This window comes from Phoenix dactylifera, chromosome 14 (genome assembly GCF_009389715.1).
Source record: "Phoenix dactylifera cultivar Barhee BC4 chromosome 14, palm_55x_up_171113_PBpolish2nd_filt_p, whole genome shotgun sequence".
Taxonomy (NCBI): domain Eukaryota; kingdom Viridiplantae; phylum Streptophyta; class Magnoliopsida; order Arecales; family Arecaceae; genus Phoenix; species Phoenix dactylifera.
In genome coordinates, this window is record NC_052405.1 from 530,642 (window position 1) to 544,818 (window position 14,177).

Consider the following 14,177-nt stretch of genomic DNA (forward strand, 5'->3'; position numbering starts at 1 on the left):
GTACTTGTAATTAAATTTGAATAGATTTAGGCCTCGGTAAAGATATTAGAGTTTAAATGAAGGGAGTATGTATAGGACCCATGCGGCTATATAGTTAGTTACAGTAAAATTAAGAGATTCGAATAATACTTTTCGGATAATCTTTTTGGATAGTCGAATTCCATATAAATAAATGCTATAAGAAAATTAACCCAATCAAGGTACTTATACAAGTCAACAAAATGTTAGCTATGAACTATTTTAGAGAATAGTCTCTGCTCTATAGTTCTAAAGGATGCAAGAGTATTGATAGAATCAGCGAAATGCCAAAGATAGTAAGCTTATGCAATTTTACTAGTGTCTTCCTGTCACTTCTTCTTTTTGTTGTTCGTCGGGTTGTCTTCTCTCTCTCTCTCTTTTTCTTTCTTTCAAGTTTGATATACATTGTTGACATTTTTTTTCAATCAATTTAAGTTTTTAGGAATAATTGGTTACTCAACATAATATCGGAGCTTAGGTTTGGTGGAGATCAGGATTTCAAATTGCTCGATGATAATTATCTACATGCATAGGCCAGGCTATACGTGAACGAGGGGTTCTTAAACTTAATATACATTGTTGACCCTTTATATACCAGCTTAAGTGGTTATTCAACATGGTATGATTTTGGTTCTGGCTTATTTGTTTTTTATTTTATTTCCGTTCTTTGCTGCTTAATTTATACCTTGAATTATTTTGTTTTATTTTAATAAATGATCGAGAGTTTCTTTTGATCCCTGTCATTTGCTTTGAGAGGAGTGTGAACAAACTTAAAACACCTAGTGCAGGAGAATAAATCTTCTTTTCAATTGTATGCAGTTTTTTTATTATCACGAGGTTAGCCATACATGTTGACTAATGGTTTCAGAGCATTGGATCTGTCATTTAAACTTTGTCGAACATGAAACAATAGGATTTTGCAGTTCAACCATCTTTAGACGACAATAAACAAAACTATCCTTACATGGAAGACCCAACTTAATTAGAACTTTGCTAAAAGTTTATTCTCCGGCATGGAAATGTTCTATGACACGACAAAACCAATATATCTGGCAAAAGATTCTCCGGCCATACTCTGGCGGTGGAACCCAGGTAGATCATGACCAGATGAATTCCTACGACTGATATCCTTGCAAATCTTGATTAGGTGGAATCTTATATATATTAGTGATCCATAACAAGTTATCTCTTTGTCAGCCCCATTAGCACATAGCCTCGGCCGGAAGGTTTGACAAAGTCATGATCATATTATATGATAAGTTTCATAATCAAAAGATTAGAATCATTTTCTTGATGCCATGTTTAGATTGAGGTACATTTCAAAAAAATACTCTTGGTCGGGTATGTTCAGAGTTAACTGTTAAATAATATTGTTGCACTTCAGATGTTGTAGGAGCGACCTTATCTCCGACATCAGTACAAAAAATTGGCCCAATCAATCTAAGATGTGGTATAGATCATGCTTTTGTGCAAATTAAGATTTTATTTTTATTTTTTTAGAGGAAATTGCCGATTAAGAAGATAGACAGAAACATGTCAACAAGCTGCTTCTAAGAGTTTTTTCTTTCAGAAACAAAAAATTTGCTATAAATAAATTTAAATTTAATAGATATACGAGTGCTTATAGATTGTTATCACGAATGTGCAGCTGCAGCTGTTGTATCCAAAACAATTTTCTGTTATCTAAATTTTGATGCACGAGCGGTTCTTATATCATGACCATCTCTGCATGCATGCAGCAAATTTTTCTGAATTCTAATAAAGGCTGGATGGCCGTTTTTTCCTCCTCCCTTTTCATCAAAAAAAAAAAAAATCTCTGCATGCATGTAAGCTTCAAGCATACAAGTATTTGGTTTAATGGAAACATATGAGCTGGACATGAGATATCTAACAATTTTGTCCTTGAGGACGACTGGAGCAAAAAGTTTGATTCAAATGCTGGCATTTTTATTAGGTATACAAGGAACAGAAGTGCCCCTGAAAGAATATTGGATCTGCAAACAGATAGTATCTACCGTTCCATAAGTATCGAAATATGAGACATTCCCTGATCATTCCTCAGTTAATATTTGGAGCAAGATTAGCAAAAAAATAGACCTTTCTGCAAAAATATGAGAATTTTCATAAAATTGGCTTCTAGAGTTCATAGCAGAGAAACTCATTCCCCTCATCTACAATAAAGGCGAGCCTTCTCACAAATGACATAATGAGAAACTGAAAAAATAAGAAAAACGATGAAGAAATCAGAAATATGTCCCGCTGATTCATCGATGCTTTCGACAAATGAGAGCAGTAATAGTGTGTAGGACAGGCATAATCTTTATTTGAAATATCTACATCATCCGGGATAAAAGTAACCAAAAAACTAAGTTGATTTGAATACCAGTGAAAGATTGTGAAATTATATAATAATTAATGTAGATGGAGGGTGGAAACATTTAACCATCTACGAACTGCATCCAAGTGAGTGATTGGGCGACCGTACGCAGTGCCATGCAGAGACTGTTGCTAGATGCCTGTCTTGCCATGCTAAAGATATTGCCCGCCCTTCGTCTCTCTCAAGAATTCTAAACCCACAGCCACCATCATGCTCTATGGTTGATAGGTGACTCTTGATCTTCAACAGAAGCTTTGCTTGGCTCACAGACCTCGAACTTAGCTTTATTTCTCCGAACCCGAAGCTCTCCATCTTTCCCTTCCACGTATCCGTCCTCTCAAACTCCAAATGTTTTCCCTCTTCCTTCTCCTCTTCAGTCATGGCAATCTTGATCTCTCTACCCAGATGGTTCTTCTCAATTTTCAGCCTCTCGGTGCTCTCGGCAGGGAGGCAGTCATTCAGCGAATCGAACATGGCTGCATAATAATGCAAAGACTCCATAAATCTTGATAAGAAGGTACATGGTCTCCGTCCACCTTCTTTCTCGACGACGACCACCAGAGATGGATTCAATGAGCAGACAGCCATCAATGCATCGGATACCTCGGAAGAGCTCCTCAAGGTTTGCAGGTAAAAAACCAAGTTCACGACGAGCGTTGCATTCTTTTCGATCTTAAAATCGCTACGTACTGAACCTCTCAGCAGCCCTTCAAATTTCATGAACAAGTTGTCGCAGCCTTTTGTGAAGTTGACAAGCCTTGTTTCAGTTTCCCTGAGTTCCTCAATGCTCCTACCGAATCCAGTGATCCGAAGGGAGATAGGCTTGCTCCGTGTGGCTTTATCAGAGAGTGATTGGATTAAGGAAGGCCACTGGAATCCGTACGACACATCGAAATCTATCACATGCAGGCTTCTTCCGTTGTGCGGCCGCTGCTGGCCCTCCTCGAAGGCCTCCATGATCGCTTGGTTAGCGGTGAAATGAGCAAATTGGTGGAAAGGTGAAGCCTGGTAGAGTTCGGTAAAGGCCAATAATTGCTCTTCGGATGCGGGTTGCGCCATGATAGTTTCGTAGAAAGGAGACGTCTTCGTTAGAAGCCTCGCAGCCAAGCCATCTGCAAAGTAAGCTGCAACCCGTTGGATCGGATCACCATTCGTTGAGACAAGCTGGTACAGTTCATGCAGGGCGTCGATGGCAGAGATCGTATTGTTTGCGTCAACCGCGGCGGCAGACGCGAGAAGCAGATGGATCAATTGCAGACCCTCTCCATCCTCCAACCCCTTCCTTCTGGGATCTAATCCTAACATTCTCTCCCTGCTTTGAAGCAACCCGAAGAACTTCTTATCTAAGACGTCCGGCATTAAGTTACCGCAAGGAATAACATTAGATTCTTCTGTTCTCTTCCTCTTCTTCGCAGTGCTGCTGATACCCAAGTTTAGACTTAGCATCTCCTCTAGGCCAATATCTTCTTGCATGCTCTCTTTCTCTCTCTCTGAGTTACAGATGCATATGCCCAAAAGGAAAGAGGGTGCAAGAGTTGGCAACGGGCCGGGGACAGTAGAGTAGACGCGCGAGGGTAGGAGTCAGAATTTTAAGGGAGGCGGAGAGAGAAGCTTCATGAAAAATTCTCGTGTCACCGAATGAGAAAGAGAACAATATTGGAAGAGGAAGAGAGGGAGGACATGGTTTTGCCTCCTCTGGGCATATATATATAAAGGGTCTTTCGAGCGAACGGCATCTTCTTGCCTCGGTATTTCTTATTCTTGGCTTTGGATTCATGTTACATCATGGATTCCAAGGTTAAGACGGTGGGTGGTGTTTTCTTCTCCGTGTTTTATTCTACGTTTTTTTCTCTTTAAATTTTGGTCTGTGGTTTTGCTTTACAATAGTGGGTTTTGTTGGGGATTGAGAGAAGTGGTTGGAATTAGAATGGTTCAAAAGATGCCATGAGGTAGTCGACAAGGAACAAAGAAGGTGGTGGGAAAGGAAAGAGCTGGGAATCATCAGTTGTCTCCACACGACTTGTCGCCTTGTCCCGCTTTCTAGAAGCAATCCCTACCCCCCTCAAAACGATTCTCTTATCCCGTATTATTATTATAAAAGCTCCTTTTGTTCCAACCTCCTCGACAACCAGCTTTTCCTCTTCCTACAAGAGTGAGATGATAGCAGTGGGAGGTTACTGCGGGAAGGCATATTCTGCAGCGTGGCCCAAGTCCCTGTCTTCACCCTACAATACATCAATAGTTGGTATCTATTAATAAATAGGAACAGTTATTCCGCAAAATCTTCCATGGGTCCCTACAATCGAGCAGACTCTAACAAAACCCTCCATTGACTAATTTTTTGACACCCGGTCTACCTGCCCAGGTTTTTTTTACCAGCCGGTCCCTCCAATAACATGCACAAGATGGATAGGAGAGGGGGGCCGGAAATGAAAGGCCGATCCAAAATTACGGAAATTTTGCACGCCTAACATCAAATTCAATAATAAAAGTTGAAAAAAATGAAAATTTCAAATTAGGATGATATAATCTTAAAACGATGGCTTAGTTTTTCCCAAATGTGGCCCATCATGGAGTTTGAAAGAGTGGCTTGCGTTATTACACAAAGTTCCATTACTTCAAAACTCTCCCAGTGAAATCCTCTTTCTTTCTTTCTTTCTTTTTTCTTTTTAAAAATAAAGACCAATGACTTTTCCACCAATAACAGTCCACTAACCTAGCCAAAACAAAACTCTTCTGACATTGGTTTATTGCCTTATTTTTCCTTATTGTTTAAAAAATTAAATTAACGTACGCTTGGAAACGCCAACTGTCAAGTTTTTAAGTGGGGCATACCATGAAGGATTTGGAGGGTCAAATCTGACCGTATCAGCTGTACATTTTTTCTTTTTTTAATAGAGATCAGTTGTGCTTTTACTTTGAACCTCTAGATACACCTGCAATGCCTCAACAGATACGACATAAACTGAAACAAGAGATGAGACCAGAGAAAAATATAACTGACAGAGTGTCGCTTTTGTCAGAAAAATCTAATCCATGAATACTACCAAGGTAAATCCTGCTTGATGGCAACGCAAACATAGAGAGAAAAGACTGTTACCTAAGGTAGGCCCCCCACTCACACCCAATGCTTTGACATTGGGTGGCGACTCCAATGCTTTGACATTGCTGTTTGGTACAATAATCCCAGGATAGCAGCTTCCGACTGGCAAAAAAAATTGCTCTTGGACTTGTAACACATCATTTAACTCCTATCTATTACTAATAAGCCATATTCACAAAGCAGACGATGATCCATGCTTTATGCTAATCGATGAAAGCAGAGGACCAAAGAGGAAACCATCTAGTTGGATCCAAAATCATTTAATAACAAATGCTTTTATAATTAAATGTTTAGTGAGAGGCCTTTTCTTCATTGAGATTCTACAGCAGTTGAAGTTCTACATCCTTCCATGAAATGCATACATCAATTTAAATAACAGAATTTCCAGTACCAGCACCTTTTTCTTCAATACTTCTCTTTGATTTACAGCAGAATGAGCCAGCTCGTCAAGGAACTTGTTCAGCATGTATATCACCGAACTCCTCTAATGGCTAGATTAGAAATTTCAGTAAGCTTACATCTTTCTGCTTGGCCAGGAACGGAATGTCCTCTCTGATTTGGCGAGACAATCCTGCTTAGTATCTCTTAAAACATGTTCACCTATTTTTGCTTGTGGTCACGAGTGTCATTGCAGTTCTCTTACCCAAGCATAATGTTCCTCTGCTTTTTTACATCACGGCCGCAGCACAAGCGTGCTGACTTTTCCAGCTCTAAGTTGCCCATCCAGAGCCTGCAAAGGTTGCTTAGAGTTGCTGAGAAAAGGTGTAAGAAAACACCGGCAACAAAAAGACATTCAATTAGCAAGGCCCGTTTCAACTGTCATCAATCTACAAAAATTGAGTGAATTAACTAAAGGTCCTGCACGACAATAAAAGGAAAAATTGGAGGGCCTTCCAATTTGCCTGGTGCTAATTTGCACAACTGAAATGATTGTTGGCTGAATCTATCTCCCACACCCCTCTCCCTTCCACACACACACACACATGCGTGCATCAAACAGAATGCGAAAAGGAAAAGAGGGGTTGGGAGGCAATAATGCTGCCTGATGTAAAGTAATTTACATTGGGAAGTCAGAGTATTTGAGGAACAGATAAGCTAGAGTCGCAAATTTTCTGTTTTTTATCAACTCTTTCACCCTTTCTCTATACCTGGAACATTACTGCTAGTGATTTTTCAGTTGTTTGTCCAATCTGGCTACCCTCTCTCCATCCCTCCATGTGAAAGATAAAATATTTCCTCATCAAGAGGCTTGAGAATATGGCCATACCTCAATGTAGAGATTGTTGAGCTTTGTCTTCCTCTAGCAACAAATGAACAATAGATTTCACCACTTCATTGTTGACAAAGGTAGCCCTCTGAAATAAGGGTAAGCAAAGGGAAATTAAACCATATCAAATTTGAAGTCCAGAGTGCATCATGAGAACAATGGCAACTGCCTATACTGCAAACACTATGATTATCATGATATTTCAAACTAAGCAGTGTAACAGACATTACACTTGACTTGCAAAAAATTATGCTTGAGTTCATAAATAATGTTAGTTACCTTTGCTTCACAAACCACAACCACAATCACATCCAAATATTTTCCATAAAACAAGTATCAGAGGTATGGAGTTACGGAATCCAAAAGACAGAATGTGTTGAAGTATTTGATATTAATATGAGAAATCTGATGGTTTGGCTTACCATTCTTTCAATATCTATGATGAAGGGTGACATAACAACTGAACCAACCTAAAGCAAAAAACCTATGACATGGGTACTTAAACAGGAAGTCTTATCACAAGGTAACACGTAAGACAAACTTCCCAAAGTAGTCATGGAGTAAAGAATGGAACTTAATGATGGCTTTTACGGATCATAAGAAACATAGAATGCATTACCAGAGGAGGAAATTAAGCATGGAGAAAGGGAGAACTTTAAATACATGTGAGAGAGCAAGTGAAAATATTCTAAGATAAGAGTGAGCTTTTAGCTGCAGTTACCAACAACCTTGTCCATTTATCAAAGAGATATTTTCCCTATGCTATTTGCAGATAGTGAAGGGACTGAAAAGGTTAGTCATAGAAGGGCGAAATGCCAAATTCAAAATGTTTAATGAGCCTATGCCCTTTAGGCTTGTACATACAAGATATGCATTGCTTGTGCGCTATTTATAAACATTCCTTTAATGTTTATGAATCAGTAGGTGGTTGCTTAAGGAGTCCATGCAGAATGTGTGTGCAGCCTTTCCATGGAGTTCTATTTATAAGACATGAGTGATGAGTCCTTTGTAATTGTCTCTGTCTGTCCTGATAAGCATTCACACCACCACTTGCCCATCAATTGTGTGGTGTTAGAGAGCATGTTATAATTACTCAAGGCTATTTTACATTTGTTATTGTCTCTGTTTGTCTGTGTTTGTAACTGTATGTTTGCAATTGTTTGCATTCTAGAGCTATTGTGAGATGCAACCACACATCATTGAGTTCCACACCTGGGATTAATTATAATATGTTACTTCCAGCACTCAAAACTTAATTACCCACTTTGGGAACCTGTCAAAATCTGATGATTCATTATTGACAAGTTATAGCAGTTTTTACATTATCAAATGAGATGATTCAGTTACAGATGGCTCACTTTGACTGTCAGATTTAAGCAGATTGAACATTAGGGGGTACTTGTCCGCAAATTTTGATTAGCAAAGCAGCCTACCTACAGTCAGATTTAACCAGATTTTCTTTCAATTAGCAAATAGATTCTGTTAGTACAACTCATTTTACTCATGTAGGCTACCAGAAGAACAGATACTCTTTTAGTTCACTTCCTAGTCCCCCTTACAGTCCAAGTTGTTTTAAGTTAATCTTGGTTCGAGAAAGTAACATTTATTTAATCAGGAGTCTGGATTTACTATTTAAGCTTTGATTGAAACAAAATTAAAGCAACACATTTTTTTGTAATCAAGATCTCCATGATTTTCTGTTTCTTTATCGAATTTTTCAGCTCAGGATCACTTTTGATGCTAGATCCATTTTAGTTAACCCTTGTTCGTCCATATCTCTTGCAGTATGTGCTCATCTATATAAGCCTTTATTAGCTTAGGTTCTTCTTCTTTTCTCATTTTTCCTCTATCAATAAACGAAGTGTTTCATACCAGCTTCTTTTTGGGTTTTCAATTCTTTCTCACCAGGGATATTATTTTTAATTTGTGAAATTGATAGTTACAAGATGTTTTAAGACCTAGAGTTTTAGCTTGGAAGACAAGTCCCTAGCCCTTTACAGGTTGATCATGAAATTCTTTAATTTCTTTCCTCCCCATATTTGTTAAGATTCTAGGACTTCTACGAATCAAATGTCAAGCTTAACGGTGAATATGCATATGTACTAATCTTGGGACTTAACCAACTAGGCATTCACTTTTGGTGAACCCTCCAACATGGCCTCAAAAACATAATTTTCGCAGCTGTTTGATTGACAGAAATTCAGTCAAAAACTGTTAATATTAAACATGCCAAATGTTCTGGACAAAGTTTATATCCAATAATCAGAAACCAACCATAGAAACAACCGATTAGTAAGGAAAGTATCGGTCCAAAGGGAAACCATTCAATATTCCAACTTAAAAGGAAAAACATTACTTGCAGTATTCCTGATTTTAAAAAAAATATATTCTAAAGGAAGTGAGACTCGGTAGGTTTAAATGTGAAATAAGGATACAGACATCTGATCAGCAAATACATGAAGTCATGAACTGTATAAATGTCATATCAATACATCAACTTCTACCAGGTAGAGGTTCTACCAGTTGGATGCAAAGATACTGAAAAAAACCACTATGAGTCAGTGACCCAGTATGGACTGGGACAGTCCGTACTGCAAACCATGTTTCGCAGGATCCTTTCTTATCTTGACAGAACTATTTTCAACCACATGAAATTATAAAAAAAAGAAAAGAAAAAAGAAAGTGGCCGCATACCTCTGGCTTGCTAATAAGTTCCTTTAGAACAGCATGGAGTGTCATGCGGAGTTCCTTAAACAGAACAGCAATCTGTGCTGGGGCAGTCAGTTTTAACCAGCCATCTATAATGACCAGTCCTATCTGCAATAGCAATTCAAACCTGTTATGGCTAGTCTAAAATCAACAAATTAGCAGTCCCAAGAAACAGATCTTGATTAAAGACAAGAACATTTCCAATGATGTTTTTGCTTCTTACTTGAACTAATCTTTTTGCCAAGCCAATATACTAACCAAAATTTCCTCAAATTATTAAAAAAAAAACAATACCCAAAACCCATATAAATGCTTTTAAAACTTTTAGAATGATATTCTTGCTAGCATATATACCGAATCTTGGTGACATTATAAATATAAACTAGGTACATTGAGTATAAACTGCATTAGTTAATCTTTGCATATAGAGAGAACTTAACAATGCACACAAGGCAGTCCATCAATGCAGCTGGGTCAAGTTGGACTCCTAATAGAAAGGCAGCTTGCTGCTTGCTGGATATTTGACTTGATGGCCATATTAAGATCGTGACAAGATCTAAGTATGGGTGTCAAAGGACCAGGACAGACTGAATTTGGTCAGGACTAAAATCTTAGGCCCCAGCTTGGCTTGGCCCAAGCATAGCCTGGATTTCTTAGGCACAAGCCTGGTCCAATATGTAAACTTTAAAATGTAGCCCAATTTTGACCTATATCAGATAGTTGGGCCTAACCTTGGCTGACCTTTAAACCACAATACCACATCGAGACTTTTCCCAGCTTCTTAGCATGGAGGGAAGGACAGCTACCACTGAGATTTGTAGTTAAAAAGCTAGCAATCCAATGCTCTCTTTTGTACCACCACCCTCTAGGATCACTAGAGTCACCGCTAGAACCTAATGGTCACCACCACCCTCCACCCCTGTCTATGACACAAATCACACCTAGAGCGAACCACCAACTGCATCTTGACCATGTTCATTGTCACCGGATCATCATTTTTGTCATCCATTCGTCATCACCAAAGAAGTCACCATCTTCTTTGTCCTCCCAAGTGATGCCACTCAAGGTCGACTTTGCTACTATCACAAGGCTGGTTTGCCAATTAGATCTACATAAGAACGTCAGTCCCAAGTCCTCAGCACTACCAAGAAGAAATGAGGGTTGCGCACCACCAAGAGACCTTTTCTGAGAATGGACTGATGGATCATGGGGGCAGAAAGTGAGGAGGAATGGGAGCAGAGAAATATAAGGGTGGATTAGGATTCCTTTCATTAGGGTTTTTGTAGGTCAAAATAGGATGATGCTTTTACCATATCCATTTTAATCCACTCCCAGCTTGAGCTGCCTATATGTGTCAAATGCATATTATATTGATTGCATACAAAACCTCAGAAATACCCATGCCTAAACCTCATTGGCAATCTAGGCTCGAGGCAGGCCCAAAAACTAGTCAAGCCACAAATTCTAGGTCCAAGCCCAAATTGCAAGCATAAAGGCTAAGCCCAAGACCAGATTTCTCCTAATGATAATATTTTAGCCATAAATTTAGAGTTCAACTGGGCAGTCAAATATTCTATGCTAGCACTAATTTTCAGTTCAAACCAGAACAATCTTCTACAAATGCAAAATAGCACAGTATTTCTATATGATAGTAAAGAACTTGAGAATGAGCCTCATTCCATTTATATGAGATGAACTCCATATAGCAACCAAAGGCCATTCAAAAAAAAAAATCTTTGAATCGACTCTTAAGTACTTCATCAAAGATAATTACAAGTAGGTATGTACTTTTTGAACCCTTGGCCACAAGAAACATCTACGTTGCAGTCTCCTTAGAAACTCTTAGTTGCACCCACTTTCTAAGTGCTTCTCATTATTTTTTTCTCACTACTGCTCCCATGCCATGTACCCACATTCCCGCCCAACCCTTGCACTCATTTCTAGTAACAAAGGGACCATCCACTTTGGAATCTCTTTGGAAACTCGTCCCTGCACCCGCAACATAAACATTTCCATATTTTCCTTTTTCAAGATACCTGCTAATCTGCACCTGGACCCACACCCACTTCTGATAACTAAACTCTTACTCTATACATAAATGAGACCACCCTATCCTCATAGGAGTGGTCTATACAACACAGCCAATCCATAGTTCTCATTTTCATTACATTGTCCTCTATTGGTACTAGCTTGCCCATTCCTCATAGTAGTCATATCTAAATATATTCTTAATCTCATAACATGTCTTCATCTTTTCTTTATTCATTTTTGCCTATTCACTGTCCAACAATATTTTGATCCATACAATACAAACTAAGGTCGGAGAAATAGGTACCGAGCACCATACCGATTCTCCAGTGGCACGAGTCGGTATGGGCCGTGTCGGGCCTGTACCGACGAGGTCACAGTACCGTGGAAGAGAGGAAGAGAGAGAAAAAGAAAAGGGAGAGACAGGGAGGGAGGCTGGCGGAGAGTGGCAGAGGCCGCGACAGGCGAGGTCGCGGCCGATTCCTCTGTTTCAAACAACATGATAACCTTCATCTTTTAATCTTCCCCTCCATCTCTCTTAACACGTAACTCCTTTCCTCTCCAGTATCTCCATTCCAACCTATGCCCCACACCTTCGCCTCCACTCACCTTTGGCCTTCATAACTCTCCTTGTATCCACTAGAATTTGGCTTGATATCCATTTCTCATTAGCAATCTCCAACCATTTATGCTTGACCAAGCTTGCCGTGAACGTACAGACCAACAACCTACTAGTTTTGTTGCACTCCCCATCTCAAGCTTCACTTCTAATAGGTCCCCCCCCCCTTTCCCTATTTTCTTCTCTTTCTTTCTCACTCCCATCCCCTCCTTTCCTCCATTAATGCTCCTATCTCTAGGTTACCGTGAACATTTTAAAATCCTTGATGTTTTAGAGATATTGGATTTCGTACCGGTTTTCTTCCAGAACTATAATGACATACGGTGGTATCAATGCCAAAAACCTACCGGAATAGTACAATACCATTTGTACCATCCTATTCTAGTGGTATTTGAAACTAACCATCCATTCAACTAGAAACCTTAGATCTACAATTCAATTTCAAGGTACATGGTGAAACCCACCATGCATGGGGGCAAGGGTAATGGCTAAGCCCCCTTGTGTTTTGACGACCTCTCTCCAATGCACAATCCCTCACCAACTTTTGTTGCCTTGTTCTTGATCAATCCAAACTAACCAAATCTAGAACCGAAATTCTGAATTTCTAGCTCCGATCAAGCTCGAGATAGAAGCATCAAGTTAGAGGTCCATTTGTGGTTTGGCCCAGGCTTTTGCATCTTGCCCTTGATCGAACCTAACTACATGAGTTGCACCCCTAATTATTCATTTTCAGAAATAGAGACAATAGCATGCCTTGATGATAATGAATTATATTAGCTTCATCATACATCAACGCATGTTAAGAAAATGTCTTATCAAAGGTCAGATGTTTTCCATTTGACGAAATTTTTCAATAGATACAGCCAATGCATTTCCATTTGCTGGCTTTAGTATTGCCACATTTCAACTCTCTACAAGATGATTTTTTATCTAGATCCTAGATATAGATAGGACACTTTTCTATTCATTTATGACTCTGAATCTGAAAGCTACTCCTGATTTAAGATGCCAAATTTCCAATCATCTACCTACCTTTTTAGTTCTTATATTACTTGAATATTGAGCTTGTTTGTTCATAAAGCCTTCTACCAATAGAGGAAAACTTGTTGCATTTGAAAGTAGAAAATAGCCTAACTTGTTGAGATTTTGTTTTGGTTATCAAAAGATTCTTCCACAAAATACTGCCCTTATTTTTATGTAAACCGATAGAAATCAAACTACTTGTGTAAAATCAGTCTTGTTAATTAGTCAAGCTCTAATAGTCTACAGGCATAAACAAAATCAACAACTGCACATGCAAAGTACAAGCCTAAAGTTAGTATAGATAGGCAACATGAACCACTCTGCATATAATATGAAGCAAGCAACATGTCCAAAGTTAGAGATAGTTATTAAGATGTCACCTGATGTTGGATAACCATGGAGCCACCAAACAGAAGAATAGAGTAAGGAGAGATGATGGTAGTATCTCGAAGGAACACCTTGCTGGTCTCAACCTATGAAAGAAAAATAAATATATTTGAAATTATAATTGTTCAAAACCCAGCCTAATCGTAGTTTCTTAGATTTAGGACCACAATGTGGAATATTAAGAAATGCAAAAGTTATAGGCCTCCGCAAAGATATAAAACAGACATGAAAAAATTAATCCTGTCGATCAGAAATATATGAAAGCATTTTTAAATTTGCATCTCAATGATTGCACTTTTCCTTTTCTTTTTTTAAGAAAAGTTATACTGCAGAAGATCCACACAAAAATGAAATGGTGAAAATAATGACTACTCTTTTAAATAGTGAAAGTCATGTGACTTTGCAATCATATAGGAACTTGACATGAGATATGCATGTAACTAACTAAAAACCTTAGTTCATATAACAGCAGCAGGAAGATACCAACATCAGAAGAGAATTTAAGGTCGAGCAATTGCATCTAATTGCTAATGTTTCAACCATGGTCTGCCGAACCGGACCGGACCGGCCGGTTCATCCCGATATTAATGCCAAAGAGGGGTATTAAATGCCACTCTGTGGCATTTATCCCGCACGTCCGCGCGCG

At 38.8% G+C, this 14,177-nt stretch overlaps 2 protein-coding genes across 2 annotated transcripts in view; both read right to left on the reverse strand.

The window, feature by feature from the left end:
- Positions 1–2,129: 2,129 nt before the first annotated feature.
- On the reverse strand, positions 2,130–4,058 carry LOC103701394 (GRAS family protein RAM1-like). The gene has a single exon (XM_008783432.4). The coding sequence runs from the start codon at positions 3,866–3,868 to the stop codon at positions 2,465–2,467; it is 1,404 nt and encodes a 467-aa protein (XP_008781654.2). The 5' UTR covers positions 3,869–4,058; the 3' UTR covers positions 2,130–2,464.
- Positions 4,059–5,739: 1,681 nt separating this feature from the next.
- Positions 5,740–14,177, reverse strand: part of LOC103701281 (DExH-box ATP-dependent RNA helicase DExH7, chloroplastic) — a 59,569-nt gene continuing 51,131 nt past the window's right edge. The window contains 4 exon segments of the mRNA XM_039133905.1: positions 5,740–6,250; positions 6,766–6,853; positions 9,460–9,582; positions 13,525–13,617. Coding sequence (XP_038989833.1) covers positions 6,767–6,853; positions 9,460–9,582; positions 13,525–13,617 — 303 coding nt within the window. The 3' untranslated portion in view covers positions 5,740–6,250; position 6,766.